The 17,198-nt window shown below is 33.7% G+C and overlaps 1 protein-coding gene across 3 annotated transcripts in view; it reads left to right on the top strand.

Annotated features, from left to right (window-relative positions):
* LOC136025353 (tyrosine 3-monooxygenase-like) overlaps positions 1-17,198 on the top strand; it is a 224,749-nt gene that overhangs the window by 184,110 nt on the left and 23,441 nt on the right. For all 3 annotated transcript variants that reach the window (XM_065701291.1, XM_065701289.1, XM_065701290.1), the window contains exons 5-7: positions 11,138-11,321; positions 12,080-12,236; positions 16,790-16,986. In XM_065701291.1, the coding sequence (XP_065557363.1) occupies positions 11,138-11,321; positions 12,080-12,236; positions 16,790-16,986 (538 nt within the window). The remainder of the gene's footprint in view (positions 1-11,137; positions 11,322-12,079; positions 12,237-16,789; positions 16,987-17,198) is intronic.

Below are 17,198 nucleotides of genomic sequence, written 5' to 3'. Positions count from 1 at the left end.
TTTTATTCTCTTTCTTACACCACTTATCAATAAATAAATCAAAATCAGTTTTCAAGCTATCAAGAACACTCGATGGTTTCAGATGATGAGAAAGACGGAAATTAGCCCCTTTATTCATTATAGTTTGAATAAAGCTTGCTCCATTATTGACAAGTCCCCTGTTATAACATGTTTGTAAGTGGGATTTTCAAATGGGCCACGTTGCTTACAGTTACAAACCGGTTTCCAATTTATATCACTATCTAATCTTTTAAGTATTAAATTATAGTTAGAAATAATTTGCCCAATAGTTTTTGAAAATTTATAAGTTAAAACTGGACTATCATTATGATTCAAATTACTAGGAAGGGCCTGTTTCACATCCCGCTGATTTAAAATTTCCGGTAAATTAATATCTTTAATCTGCTTACAAGTAAAATTAATAGGTAAATATAATCTGTTGTCCTTATTACCAATCTTATCAAACTTTTTCTTTTTTGAAATAAATTTCGTTTTAGTTAGAATGCAAATTGTATCGCATATTACTTTAAAATTATAATCAAGAGCTGTATTATTCTTAACAATCCAGAAAGTTTGATTAAATTCCTCTTGGATAAATTATTTAGACATTTTATTACAGAAATCATACCCCTAGATTCAAGTAGCTGGCATAGATCTATAAAAAGCATATGTAAATCTAATTCATTTTTTCTACTATTTTTCCTATTGTCCTCTCGATTTTTTTACGTTTAGTAGGACAAGTAAAAGAAGGATGGTCCATAAAACCAACAATACATTTAACAAAAACATGAGACATGTCACCATATTTTGCTACACGATCATTTAGCCCAAAAGGATTAGCTGTACCAAGAGTATGGATCCAGAAAGCTTCCTGTTTACGTAGTCTATTATTCTTCTCTTCTTTATTTAAATTTTCTAACTCTAAATTTTCTAAAATTGTGACAGTTATATCTGATATGGAACACGTACCATTATTACAATGTTGAATCAGATAGTTATTAGTTTTTTCTTTATTAACTGTTGTCTTGTGTCCAGAAAATTTTTTATATGTATTATTAGTTGTTTCCCCCACATATTGTAGGCAGTATTTATTACATTCTAATAGGTAAATTACATCGGTTGTTTTACAATTAACATTACTACGTAACTTGCATGCAAAATTTGTATTATACAATTTACTCTTAACAGAAGTCCGTGGGATAAAATAATCTTGGCAAAGAAAACAACGACTCTTACACTTACTAACTTTCAAAAAATCGTTCCGAGTTCCGGAGCTAATATTTCTATTTTGTTGCATTAAAAATTTTTGAAAATAAAGCCAAATCAACCAACATCCAAATAAAAAACCAACAATCAAAGTCCAAAAACATGCCAAGGTCAATAGGTCAATAAATACATAGAAAAAAGAAGAAAAAAAAAAGTTGTTTCATGAAAACATGAAAAAACATGAAACTTGCCATCTTACTAATAATTAACAATATCAGGTTAAAAACCTGGACCAGCGTAAAGGTCTGTCGGGGAGAAAACTAAAAAATTCTCTCCACCAGCACTGGATCCAACCTGGAATAATATAACGAAAAGAGAAATCACCAATGCAACAGCACAAACATATTAAAAAAAAAGAAAAAAAGGAGACAGAAGGAGAAAAGGAAGACTGTTTTCCTAAATTAGTCATTAATATAGACCAGCACTTGAATGAGGCCTTAACCCCACTCATCCATACAATCACACAGGTCAAACAGCATAGCCATACACAATCAACCATAAAGAATAATCCATGGAAAGGCAATCATGTCGTCAATAAGTATAAGTCGTCATTTACCAAACAATAAAAACAGTAAAGACAAATAATACAGAGGCAACAAGCCAACACAAGGGCTCATCAGGAGAATACACTTGCCTATAGGGTTTCGGCACTTTAAATTCTCTACCCAGTCAAGTGTTGTGCCTGCCACAGAATATACATGGCATCCCCGTGTCAGGTATCACCCCCAAAATACATATATATATATATATATATATATATATATATATATATATATATATATATATATATATATATATATATATATATATATATATATATATATATATATATATATACAGAGACAAATAATTCAGAGGCAACAACCAAACACAAGGGCTCATCAGGAGAATACACTTGCCTATAGGGTTTCGTCACTTTAAATTCTCTACCCAGTCAAGCGTTGTGCCTACCACAGAATACCTATGGCATCCCCGTGTCAGGTATCACCCCCAAAATACATGCCTATAAAAAAAACAGCAAATGTAGAACAACAATGTAGAATGTACAAATGTAGAATGTGTAACACCAAAACAAGCTTATCCTGTTAATATATTCCTCTGTTTAGCAGAGATATATATATATATATATATATATATATATATATATATATATATATATATATATATATATATATATATATATATATATATATATATAAATATATATATATATAAATATATATATATATATATATATATATATATATATATATATATATATATATATATACATACTATATATATATATATATATATATATATATATATATATATATATATATATATATATATATATATATATATATATATATATATATATATATATATATATATATATATATACTCTCAACCAGGAATACATAGTCTTGGCTGAAGAAAAGCTGCCATTGTATTAAGATACTCCCTGAAATATATGTTAATATAGGTTAAATTTACTACTAATAATAACCCCTCCTTTGCAGTTGCTTGCTAGGGTGGGATAGCCAAATATTGCCACATTCTTATTCTTTGCTCCAAAAACCAGCAATTTTTTAAAAAACACTCAGAAGTAATCGAATGCAAAGAGTCCGTCTTTTTCTTCGTTTGCGTGTTTCATTTTTCAAAATGTGTTTTACTAATATCAGGTTGTAAATTAATGGAATATAACAGGCAGGTGCATGTAATAGAGCAATAGAAACGATATATTTTCATTAACACTTCTTAGAAATATCTCTTAATATGGCTTAAATTTACCTCTATAAACAACCAATCCCCTCTGGAAGTGCTTTCTAGGGTGGGCTAGCCATATATTGCCACGGCACCGTGAATGTACACAGTGTTGGCTCAAAAAATTGACACTCTCATTAAAATTTCACTGAAATAATCAAATGCAAAAATTTGTTTCTTTTTCTTCGTTTGCGTGTCTCAAGTTTCAAAATGTGATTTTTCTAGTACCATGATTTAAATTAATGGAATTTAAAAGGCAGGCGCATCTAATAGAGCATTCGATGCAAGGCATTTTCATTAAGACGTCTCAGAAATATCTCTTAATATGGCTGAAAGTTACTTTTAATACCAACCCTTTCCCTAGGGAATGGCTTGCTAGGTTTGGCTAGCCTCATATTGCCATGGTGACGTGAATACACATAGTCTTCGGTCAAATAAACGTGGAATTTTCATTAAACCTTTCAGAAATTAAATGAAAAAAACAAGTTTTCTTAACTGAAAGTAAGGAGCGACATTAAAACTTAAAACGAACAGAAATTACTTCGTATATGAAGGGGCTGCTTCCTCATCAACGCCCCACTCTTTACGCTAAAGTTCGACTCTTTCTCTCAACTCTTCTTTTTAAAACAGTAAAAAATTTTAGCGTAAAGGACGGGGTGTTGATGAAGAAACAGCCCCTTTCATATACGAAGTAATTTCTGTTCGTTTTAAGTTTTAATGTCGCTCCTTACTTTCAGTTAAAAAAACTTATTTTTGTCTACTTAATTTCTGAACGTTTTTGAATCAATGCATGTTTTGATTTTGGTTCTCCGCAGAGGAATAATTATAACGAAATTTGCATATTTATTTTTTTTCGCTAAATGGCATTCTCATAATTTTGATCGAATGATTTTGAGAAAAAAAAGAGCCGGAGAGGAAGCCTAGCTGCCCTCCGATTTTTTGGTTAATTAAAAAGGCAACTAGAACTCTAAATTTTTTACGAATCTTTTTATTAGTAAAAGATATGCGTAGCTTATAAATTAGATTACGTAAAGAACTTTTGTATTCTCATGTTTTTATTAAATATATGAGGGGGTTCGCCCCCTCGTTAGTTCCTCACTCTTTACACCAAAGCTTAAATTTTGTCATTGAAATTCTCTTCGCCCCATGAAAAATTCCTTCATGGAAAGATCCTCCCACGTAGCCCCCCTCAACTTCTCTCCTCCTCAAAAAATACTAAACCAAACCCTGAAAACGTATATACAATTCTAATAACCATTACTATATGTAAACACAGGTCAAAATCTATAACTTACAGCCCCTCCCACGGGGCTGTGAGGGAATAAATCGTCTCCAAAGACATAGTTATTAGGTTTTTCGAATATGGTGAATAAAATGGCTATCTTAGAATTTTGATTCGGTGACTTTGGGGAAAAACTGAGCGTGGGAGGGGGCCTAGATGCCCTCCAGTTTTTTGGTCACTTAAAAAGGTCACGATACGATAACCCCTAAAAAAAAACACGCATCTGTGATCTTCTTCTGGCAAAAAATTCAAAATTCTGCATTTTTGTAGATAGGAGAAACTTGAACAGTAAGGTTCTCTAATGCGCTGAAGCTGATGGTGGGATTTTCGTTAAGATTCTATGACTTTTAAGGGGTGTTTTCCCCTATTTTCTAAAATAAGCCAAATTTTCTCAGGCTCGTAACTTTTGATGGGTAGGACTAAACTTGATGAAACTTGTATATTTAAAATCAGCATAAAAATGCAATTCTTTTTATGTAATTCTCGGTATCAAAATTCCGTTTCTTAGGGTTTCGGTTACTATTGAGCCGGGTCGCTCCTTACTACAGTTCGTTACCACGAGCTGTTTGATACTAGTTGTACCTGTTCAATTATTTCTCTTTCAGAAGAATCACGATCAATCTGTTATCATATTAAGGTAAAGAAGCTGAAGAAAATTACCGTCAAAATATAAAAAACTTGGGCAACAATGGTTAAAACACTTGATAAAATATTTGGGGAGGTTTACTCCCAATAAAATGAAATTGGGGAGGGAAAACCAAAAAATAATGAAAATGGGCATCATATTTCTACCTGGGACACTGTATGTCTGTTCTTTTAACTCTAATTAAAATTCATCTGAGTCACTATTATCTCCGTCAATCGGTTCTATAGGGGCATATACTAGTATAACTGATATCCTGAACTTTTTAGTCACAAAATGAGGGATTAGTATTCTATTATTAATGCCTTTCCAGCCTGAACAAGACTTAGCAGCTCTCCTGCTGATCGTGAGCCCTACTCCGTGTCTATGTACCCCATCCTTGCTGCCTGAGTAAATAAATTCTATACCACATAGTTTTATACTTCCTACCCTTGGGATATGAGTTTATGAAATTCCTAATAACTCCAGTTCGAATCGTCTGAATTCGTCAGTCAAAATGTCGATACGATAGTTATTTTCGAACGTCGTAACATTAAAAGTTCCAAGTTTTGGATTCTTTAAATCACTGAAATTGTTTTTACATCAGGAAAAGGCGGATACCAGTACAGGAAGGGGTCCAGCACATCTTTTCAAGTCTACGCCGAAGCCCTTAAACCAGCTTTGAACCGGGCAGCAAGAAATCTATGAGAGCTCATCAATACGAATGGAGGAATTTTGCAGTCCTGGATCTATCTCGATAACAGCGTGGTATTTAGCACTTGAAGATGCTCTTCTATTAACAAGAGTCGAAATCCTGCACAGAAAATCTTAAACCTTTGTAACTCATAGGACGTGTCCAAGTACCGGTGGGCCCTGCTGAGTTCAAATTCGAGGGGCCTTCTTCCTCTTCCGCCTTTGTTTACGGTCTCGGGTGAGGGTACCCCGGTTTCTATTATGGACCCCAGAGACTAGGTCTTCTATTGGTCCGTGCCTCCTATGGAGGTACCCTACATGTCTGTAGGGTGTTATCGCCACCTGGACACTTTCTATGGTCAGGTCAAATTACCGATCTAAGTATTTTCTCAAGAAGAAACATAAGAAATAACAAAAATAAAAAAACTCATATTTCAGTGTCTCTCTTTACTTTAATTTAAAAAAAGTTTAAAAGAAACTCAGTAGCCTTAATCCTTGGAAAGCATCTATCCTGAGTGATATTTGTACTAACCTTTTCGCTGGCTGTGCGAGTTAACTTTACTCTGTTTTAACAGCTTGTTCCAACCAGTGTTTTGTCGACATTATTTTCCGGAAACACCTTTGTCATGCCTATACCTAAAGGAAAAAAATAACAATCTTTAAATAACCCTGCAAAATGATTTTAGCATATCAGTTATATCATATCAAGTTAAAAACCATCTTTGCGGTATGCGGGTATACAATTGCTTATTAAATTAGTAGTGAAATAAGTCTCCAGAAATTACACTTTTACTATACAATAAAATGTATCTTAGAACCATTAGTTTAGAGATAAATTTTCCCTGAGATATAGTGCAACTTAATCTAAGAAAAACCTAGGAAAAACCTTAAACCTAATACAAACTGAAATCAAGTCAACTAGCAATTTAAGTGAAAAACGAATATAAATCACTGTTAATAAATAAGTGAAATCTAAAATAAGCAGAAATTTTAATAATTAATCAAGTTAAGCTTAAACGAGCAGAAACTTCAGTAAACAGGGGTAGGGATAAGGCCGCCAATGCCTTTTAAAGACGAGAAAGTCATTTGTGCTTTTCTGAAACAATTCTTATTTAGAATTGTGAGTATTTATTTGTCATAACATCAAAAAAGAAAAGAAAGAAAATTTTATTGACCAAAACTACTGAAAGATCTAATCAAATGCAGATTTTCAGGTTAATATGTATTGATATTCCTTCCAGTAAGTCTCTACGATTTTATATCAGCTTATTATATCAACTTAAATACTTATGTATTTAAAATCAGCATTAAAATGCAATTCTTTTGATGTAACTATTGGTATCCGTTTGTAGAGTTTCTGTTACTTTTGAGCCGTCTCGCTCCTTACTACTCCTTACTGAAAGTAAGGAGTGACATCAAAACTTAAAACGCACAGAAATTACTTCGTATATGAAAGAGGCTGCTTCCTCATCAACTCCCCGCTCTTTACGCTAAAGTTTGACTCTTTCTCTCAATTCTTCTTTCTAAAACAGTAAAAAACTTTAGCGTAAAGAGCGGGGCGTTGATGAGGAAGCAGCCTCTTTCATATACGAAGTAATTTCTGTGCGTTTTAAGTTTTGATGTCACTCCTTACTTTCAGTTGAAAAAACTTGTTTTTTTTATTTAATTTCTGAACGTTTTTGAATCAATGCATGTTTTGATTTTGGCTCTCCGCAGAGGAATAATCAAAACGAAATTTGCATATTTTTTTTTTGGCTCAATGGCTTTCTCATAATTTTGATCGAATGATTTTGAGAAAAAAAGAGCGGGGGACGAAGCCTAGTTGCCCCCCGATTTTTTGGTTAATTAAAAAGGCAACTAGAACTTTTAATTTTTTACGAATCTTTTTATTGGTAAAAGATATACGTAACTTATAAATTAGCTTACGTAAAGAACTTTTGTATTCTCATGTTTTTATTACATATATGAGGGGATTCGCCCCATCGTCAGTACCTCGCTCTTTACACTAAAGCTTAAATTTTATCCCAATTCATTAAGAATGACCCCCTGAATCACAAAAGCCGCAGAATAAGTAGTTGAAATTACCGAAAATACTTTAGCGTAAAGAGCGAGGTATTAGAAGGAGGTGAGCCCCTCATATGGGTAATAATTTCTGTTTGTTTTAAGTTTTATTGCTGTTCCTTACTTCCAGCTGAAAAAGCTTTTTCACTTTTATTTTTTAATTGTTTTTTTTTTTTAAATAATGCTAGTAAATCCTGCTCTCCCTTCATGGAAATTTTCTTCTCCCATTACCAATTCTCGAAGGAAAGTTCCCCCAGCATATCCCCCTCTTCTCAACCCCTCCCCCAAACCAAAAAAATCCTCCTGAAAACGCCTGCATACTTCCCAATAACCATTACTATATGTAAGCACAGGTCAAAGTTTGTTACTTGTTGCCCCTCCCACGGGGACTGTGGGGGAGTAACTCTTCCCCAAAGACATAGTTATAAGGTATTTCGACTACGCTGAATAAAATGGCTATCTCAGAATTTTGATCCGTTGACTTTGGGAAAATAATTAGCGTGGGAGGGGGCCTAGGTGCCCTCCAATTTTTTTTGTCACTTAAAAAGGGCACTAGAACTTTTCATTTCCGTTAGAATGAGCCCTCTTGAAACATTCTAGGACAACTGGGTCGATACGATCACCCCTGGGAAAAAAAAAAAACAACAAAAAAACAAAAAAACAAATAAACACGCATCCGTGATCTGCCTTCTGGCAAAAAATGCAAAATTCCACATTTTTGTAGATAGGAGCTCGAAACCTCTACAGTAGGGTTCTCTGATACGCTGAATCTGATGGTGTGATTTTCGTTAAGATTCTATGACTTTTAGGGGGCGTTTCCCCCTATTTTCTAAAATAACGCAAATTTTCTCAGGCTCGTAACTTTTGATGGGTAAGACTAAACTTGATGAAACTTATATATTTAAAACCAGCATTAAAATACGATTCTTTTGATGTAGCTATTGGTATCAAAATTCCATTTTTTAGAGTTTTGGTTACTATTGAGCCGGGTCGCTCCTTACTACAGTTCGTTACCACGAACTGTTTGATTCTACTTTTAAAAAAATAGAAACTTTAGCGTAAAGAGAGGGGTGCTGAGGAGGGGCAGTTCATTTCATATTCGGAATATAAATGTCGCTCCCTACTGTCAGTTAAAAAAAATGTTTATTTGCTTAAACATATAAAGAGTTTAGTTAGTTGACTATTTTTTATAAATCATATTCTATATTTTTGTAGATTGAATAAAAGAAGACCCAATTTTAATCAGCTTAACTAGTGAGTTATCGCTAAACAATTCAAAAAAACAAGCCAAGTTCAGAGTTAAGAAAGCATGTGTGCCACTCAGGGCTGGATTTAATGCTTCAACACTTCTAGGCCCAAGCGTTTTTTAAAATCTTCGAAAGTTCGGAGATAGTGGAAGCTCTGAACAGAACCAACTGATGAGCCAAAAGTAATGGAAGAAAGAGGTGATACCAAAATCTCAGCTATCATTCTTGGCGGACATCTGACAGTTTATAAGTGGCCATGGAATTCCTGTGTTGTTTTAAAATCGCTTTTCTGTGAATAGGCAGCAGAGCCACTGATCACTTTTCTAAGAAATTGGCACTTTGAAGATAAATCACATCAGTCCCGTTCTTGCTAAGAAACAAATCTCTCAGAGATAATTTATTCTGCTCTCTTATATTGTACCCCCTTGGCCTGGGCCTATTCGGCCTTTGGATAAATCTGGGCCTGATGACACCTCATTCATCAAAAAGCGATGTTTGTTATATAGTCCTCTTTTGCCGGTAGATCTCATGTCATTGAACAAAATCATTCTCCCCTAACATTTAACAGGACACGTACCAAAGGATTTTGACAGGGGCGAATTTTTCTTGGTGTGGAGGGGTTGCACAAATAAAAAAAAATGAACATGAACGAAAAACTCTTTAAAATTCATGAAGAAAATAATAGTTAAATCATAAAAGAAATCGAAAAAATTATGTGACTATGGTGCTAAAGACCAAACGGCACCCATCTTTGCTCCTACCTAATTTTGTAATCTCGGGTTAGTCTATGATTTAAGCTTAAGGTTAAGCTGAAACAGGCTAATACGTCTAAGATTGTTAATCCATACGTAATTTCTTGAAGGTTCAATGTTTCCATAAGCAAATGGTTTTTTGTGTCTTCAGAAGGAAATTTTGTCTCAGAAGTTCTGTTTTCCATCGAAATTTTTTCTGAAGAGGAAAACGGTTCCTCAGTAATTTTCTGAATTTCTCAGCAGAATACACTTTTTGTTTTTGGCAGTCCTAAAGAAGTGAGTCATCTTTAATGCTCAAACCCTTGCAACATAATTTTCAATTTTTATTTAGATTGAAAGGGAGGCTTTATAAGCCAAAATACCACCAGTCTCCTTTTATTGTGAAGTTAGAACGCTAGCTACATTAAGTCATATAATTATTATAAAATAGGTAGCGCTGAACTGTTTTTCTTTCTACGATGACTTGGCTGTTAATATGTCTTTAATGGTGTTTGATAACATTCATAAGCTTTATATTCCCAAAAGCTTAGTAACAAGTATATTGCTACCTAACACATCTTGTAAAAAATCAACAGTATTTGAAAGGAGGCTTAAAAAGACTGGTTATTTATTTAAATATTTACGCAAAACAAAAAAGAAAAAAAAAATCAAAATTTCATTGATTCCAAATTTACTGTAGTTATTATTATTTGTAAGGTATTATAGGGGTATTTGGACATATGTAAGCTGCTTTAGCTTTGCTCCAGTTACAAATTTGCAGTAGCAATTGGGGTGGAAATTCAGTATTGGTATCATGAATTACTTTGGTTTAACGAGTATTTTCTTGATTTGTCAAGTTACTATTGAGCTTCTGGTGAGTGTGCATGCAAAGATAAACGAAAAAAAAATGTTTCATTCTGTATGGAATAGCCAATGTATTTCAGTGTATAGCCAGTCTTACTCCATGCCTATTGACATTAGTTCTGCCTTAGGATGATAAACTATCATCAATAAGTGAAATTAACAATTTTTATACAGCTCTAAAAAAGTTATGCTAGCCTTGCCTTTCACAGTGACTATCTATCTTGGCTTTACTCTAATTAGCCATGGCTTGATTCTCAACTCTTCCATCAAGCTGATCAAATTCAAAAATCAACTCGGTATAATCGCTATTGTATATTAAAGTATAGCCAGCTTCTTTTAAGTTGTGTTCCAGGTTTGTTAGAAATATGAAAAAAACAAAAAGCATATGCAGTGCATAAGTTATGTTTTTATAACAAAACCTAAGAATAACCTTTTAGAGCTTGGCTGTATTGACTATATTGATATAGTAAGTAAAAGCTATTTTTTCCACCATTTATTGAGGTATGTCCAAATCACTGATAGCTTTATAGTTACTTGGGAAATCAGGACAAAAAAACTCATAAGAAATTGTTGAAGTAAAAAAAAACAACACTGAATTTTCACCCTAAATTATGTCATTTTTTAGAGCTGCAAAGGCACAATTCTCCATGTTGAGTCCCGAAAATCGCAGTGGAATGATGCTGACAGTTCAGACATCCTCTTTAAGATGGATATCCCACGAGAAGGTCTATTCAGTCTGCTATCAACTTTCAAGCAAGACAACAACATTTTTGATGTACAAGTTATCCGAGATCCCACAAATGTTAAAGGTATTCTAGATTGACATTACGTATGCAAAATTTTTCACTACTTACATATATATATATATATATATATATATATATATATATATATATATATATATATATATATATATATATATATATATATATATGTATATACGTATTTACGTATATGTATTCTGAGTTGATTGCAAGTATTACATAAACTAACAGATAAGTTATTATTTTGCTGCCTTGTAGGAAATGAAGTAAATAGTAAAAATAGTGAAGTGGTGAAATGTGAAGGGTGTAAATAGGGAGGCTTTGATTAGACTGGGTTGGAGGAGGAGCGTGTGTAGCTGTGTTGGCCTCAGGCAGCTTGGTGCTGCGGTGAGTTGTTAGTATTATTAGTTGTAATCTTTTAACTATCACCCAAATTTAATGTTGTCTTATTGTATTTTTTGGAATATTTTTGGCACCTTCCGGTCTACTTTGCTTAACTATCAATGGCCAAGTCTCATTTATCATTAGTCTCAGTTTTCTTATTTGTTCATGCATTTTCTGCATTCTAGAGCAAATATATCCATTTAATTGATTATTTTCTTTGATCACTGACAGAGTCAAAGCAAAACTGACCGCAAGCGACGAAAGTCTAATGTTAAAACAAAAACGAAAAAAGAATTACATTAATGTATGTTTAACACAATGTTATACTTCTGCCCTGTCTCGGGTGTTCGATATTTTGGTTTTGGTCATTTTGTATGAGCTATTACAAGCCAAATATTATCAAACTTCAAATTTTCTAGATTGCTGGTATCCAAAACATATTTCTGACCTTGATCGCTGCAATCATTTGATTTCTAAGTACGAGCCAGATTTGGATCAGGATCATCCTGGTTTTTCTGATAAACAATACAGGAAGAGGAGACAAATGGTTGCTAATATTGCTTTTTCATATACTTAGTAAGTACATTCTTAGGTCTAATTTAACAGAAAAATAAGCAAAAAGTAAGGGAATCCAGTAAGTATACCCTTAAGTCTACTTTAACACAGAAGAAAGCGAACATGCCACCAGCAGGTGCGTATGCGAGAATGTATCTACGGTGCACCACTCTTTATTGTGCAGATGTGAATCTCATAACTTTGACCATGTTGAAATCAGTTTTATTGCAGTATTTTTGGCGGGAAAGGAGCAATGAATAACCTTCGAAGAGCCCTCCTAATGAATAAACTGACTGCGAAAATAACTTTAAATAGGTAGAACAATCCAGAATACCTTTTTCACTTCAGTCTTTTTATTTATTTTACTTTTCCATTGGCTGTTCAATTTTGCATGCGGGAAAAATATTCCAGAGGGATGATTGTCCATTAGGGGAATGGTCCACAGGAGGAGTTCTTCGGTGGAGGTTGACCGCATAGGGGGTTTTCCTGGGAAAATTTTAAGCAGGAGTGGATTTTCTGGAGGGTGAACTAGCTAAGAACCGAGAATGGCATATACCAAATGATTAAATGTAACATTCATTTTATTTTCAACTACCAACTGCAAAGTAAAAATCTTTAAATATTGTAATAATAAAAAATAAAAAACTTAAAAATAAAAAATAAATGTAAGAAATAAGAATCTTTAACATTATTTAAATATTGTTTTCTCTGTAGTGACAAACTATAAGTACAATTTTTGAACGCTTAAGTGTGTTACAGCACATTATTAGAAGGTAATGATTGGCAATAAGAAAAAGGTTAAAGTGGTTGCATAGTATGTTTTTCTAGCAGTAAAGAGTGATAAGAATTTTGGCTTCTTAAACCCCGCAAATATCGTCAACTTTGGCCAATCAGAAAGATATACAACAGTAATAAGTAAGATAGCATTTTCATGTTTTTTTCTTTTATCGAGTGGTAATCACCTAGAATGCTTATAACTCGTGTCAAGAACCGTATCTGAGATTTTTTACGGGAGTGGGGAGGTTGCGAAAAAACTTAAAAAATGTATAAAAAGTGTGTTTTTATGGATTTTTGTTACGCTTTTACAAGTCAGACAAACATTTTTTTTGGGGAGGGGCTAAAATCCCCTAACCTCTCCCCTGAGTACAGCCTCGCTCCTGTCCCACTGACAGGCTCTAAAACCAATTAGGGAGCAATAGCAGCGATACCAGAAGGTTGGACCAGAAGGATTTTATCAGGTTACACTAATTTTCTTTAGATAAAATGGTGCGCTTCTAGAAGCGTAATCCCAACTCATAGGCTCTCAAAAGTACTTGGGGTGGCAGTGCCAATATTAAAAGGCTAAGGTTTATTTAGATTTAAGATTAACACATTTTCAAACAGTTCGTGGCAACGAACTGTAAGTAAGGAGCGACCCGGCTCAGTAGTAACTGAATCTCTAAAAAACCGAATTTCGATACAAATAGATACATCAAAAGAATCGGATTTTTATTCTGATTTTAATTGTATTCCAGCTCATCAGCATTCCAACTCATCAAAACTCACCAACTCAAAAAATCATCAATTTTATTCCAACCCATCAAAAGTTACGAGCCTGAGAAAATTCGCTTTATTTTTGAAAAAAAGGTAGAAACACCCCCTGAAAGTCATAGAATCGCATTATCCAATTCAGCGTATCAGAGAACCCTACTGTAGAGGTTCCTAGCTCCTATCAGCAAAAATGTGGAATTTTGTATTTTTGCCAGAAGAAAGATAACGGAGCGTGTTCATTTGTTTTTTGTAGTTGTTGTATATTTTTCCAGGGATGATAGTATTGACCCAGTAGTCCAAGAATGTCGGCAGAGGCCTCATTTGAACGGAGTTAGAAGTACTAGTGCCCTTTTTAAGTGACTAAAAAATGTAGGGCAACGAGCTCCCCTCCCACACTATTCCCAAAGTCACCAGATCAAAATTTTGAGATAACCATTTTGTTCAGCATAGTCGAAAAATCTAATAGCTATGTCTTTGAGGACGACTTCATCCCAAACAGTCCCCAGAAGAAGGGATGCAAGTTATGAACTTTACCCATTGTTTACAAATAGTATTTATTGAGAAGTAAACAGATATTTTCAGCAGGTATTTTTCTAGTATAGGAAGGGATCGGGGGAAGAGGGTCACCTGGGAGGATCTTTCTACGGAAGAAATTTTCATGGGGGAAAGAATTTCCATGATGGGGGCACTGGATTTCCCAGGATTATTTAAAAAACAGTCAGAAATTAATAAAAAAAAATTAACTTGAAGTAAGGAGCAACATTGAAACTCAGAACGACCGGAAACTATTACGTATATGAAGGGGTTTGCCCCCTCGTAAATATCTCTTTATTTACGCTAAAGCATTTTTATTAATTTCAAAAGAGCTATTTATTCTAATTAAATGGCTTTTGGTTTTCAGGGGTCATTCTTAAAGAATTGGAACAAAATTGGAACTTCGGCGTAAAGAGCGAGGTATTGACGAGGGGGCAAACCCCCTCGTATCCCGTATATTGGGAAGTTCCTTCCCCTCATTAGTACCTAGACCTCTACGCTTAAGTTAGAATTTTGTTGTATAATGGCTGATATAAACAATAATCTTTTGTTTTATTATTCAGCCAATCTTAGCATTCCATATTATCTTAAGAAACTTCTTAACTATGATTTTTATGTGATAATAAACAAAAGATATTGTATGTTTTCGGCTTTTCAAATAAAAAAAGCAAGTTTTCTCCAACTGAAAGTAAGGAACAACACTAAAACTTAAAATGAACAGAAATTATTGCCTATATAATTGAGGGGGTTGCCCCCTTCTCAGTATTTCACTCTTTACGCTAATATTTGACTTTTTGTTCCAATTATTCAAGAATGACTCCTGGCACACAAGGACCGTTTGATTAGAGTAATAAGCTTTTTACAAATTCACAAAATTTTTGTGTAAAGAGCGAAGTATTGAGGAGGGGGCAACTTCTTCATATGCGTAATAATAACCGAAAAAAAATCTAAGAAAATTGCGGTTCAAACAGTTCGTAAGTAAGTAATAACGAACTGTAAGTAAGGAATGACCCAACCCAATATTAAGCGAAACTCTTTAAAAAAGAAGCTTAATACCAATAGATATATTAAAAGAATCGGCTTTGAAGCCGATTTCAAACATATAAATTTCAATCAGTTTAGTCGTACCCATCAAAGGTTACGAGCCTTAGAAAATTTTCCTGATTTTCGAAAAAAGGGAAACACCACCCAAAAGCCAAGTGATCTTAATGAAAATCACACCATCAGATTCAGGGTATCCGAGAACCCTATTGTAGGTTTCAAGCTCCTATCTGCAAAAATGTGGAGTTTTGTATTATTTGCCAGAAGAAAGATCACGGATGCGCGTTTATTTGTTGTTTTTTTTTTCTCTAGGGGTGACCGTATCAACGCAGAGTTTGTAATTCCAAAGCGTATTTTTAAAAAAAGAAAAAGTTAAATTTTATATCTCTTCCTCGAATTAGTTATTTTTCGAGAACTACAACTAGAACAAATTTGGAAGAATTACTGAACAAATCTTTAAAAGTGAATTGTGTTGCTAAAATCGATGGCTAGATCTACGCTGAAGGGATTTATTCTTCCTTATTCCCTTATTCCCCACCTCCCATTTAGTATACGCTCCTTCATAGTTGCTACTTGCTACTATCGGATGAAATTTCCCTAGAGGAATCTTAGGGCCATTAGTGAGAACGCGTCTTTTGGTTCTTGGCTCTAAAACAATTTCTCTCAAACATTATGCCATAAGAAATTCCAACATACTTTTGACATAATTTTTTGTTTACAATCTAATTTGATTTAATGAATTTAGCTAACAAGTTAGAGACAATACGATATATCATGAAAAGAGAAATCACCAATGCTACAGCACAAACACAAAAAAAAAGAAAAAAAAAAGGAGACAGAAGGAGAAAAGGAAGACTGTTTTCCTAAATTAGTGATTAATATAGACCAGCACTTGAATGAGGCCTTAACCCTACTCATCCATACAATCACATAGGTCAAACAGCATAGCCACACACAATCAACCATAAAGAATAATCCATGGACAGGCAGTCATGTCGTCAATAAGTATAAGTCGTCATTTACCAAACAATAGAAAAAATAATATAGACAAATAATTCAGAGGCAACACCCAGCATAAGGGCTCATCAGGAGAATACACTGGCCTATATAGGGTTTCGCCACTCTAAATTCTCTACCCAGCACAGTGTTGTGGCTACCACAGAATATCCATGGCATCCCCGCGTCAGGTATCACCCCCAAAATACATGCCTATGAAAAAAACAGCAAATGTAAAACAACCAAGTAAAACCAAAACAAGCTTATCCTGTTAATATATCCCTCCCTTTAGCAACAATAGGTAAACTAAATATTATAAATTTTACCAAATCACAAATATTAACACATTGCAAATGTAATTAAGATATATGTAATTAATTAAGAAACACATTTCAGGACAATCTTTAACACATTTTTTTAGTATATTTTTTTTGTCAAAAATTCTTATGCAAAAACTGTTTTAAAATTTTTAGTGGCGATCCGATACCCAGAATTGAATACACAGAAGATGAAAAACGAACCTGGAAAGCCGTGTTTGATAAAGTCGAAGATCTGTTGGAAAGTCACTGCTGTAAGCAGTTCAGGGATATTTTAGAGATTCTAAAAAAAGAAGTCGGATTTTGTTCTGAAAAAATCCCGCAGCTGGAAGACCTCTCAAACTTCTTGAAAAGTAAGACTAATTTTTAAGTCCTAGAATTAAGAGTTAAAAACTTGAGTTTTCCAGAATTGCAGAAACGATTTTTTGGGTCTTCTCAAACTACAAACATTTCATTAAGTTTCAGATGAGTGCTTAGGGAGATGTGCAAAGGAACTATAAGGATTAATGTAAATTATTTAAGCTTGACTGCAAACTATTTTTCATCTTTATATCTATAAATACAT

This window comes from Artemia franciscana, chromosome 3 (genome assembly GCF_032884065.1).
Source record: "Artemia franciscana chromosome 3, ASM3288406v1, whole genome shotgun sequence".
NCBI classification, from domain to species: domain Eukaryota; kingdom Metazoa; phylum Arthropoda; class Branchiopoda; order Anostraca; family Artemiidae; genus Artemia; species Artemia franciscana.
The sequence above is the reverse complement of the archived record's forward strand: the minus strand, read 5'-3'. Positions and strand labels throughout refer to the sequence as shown.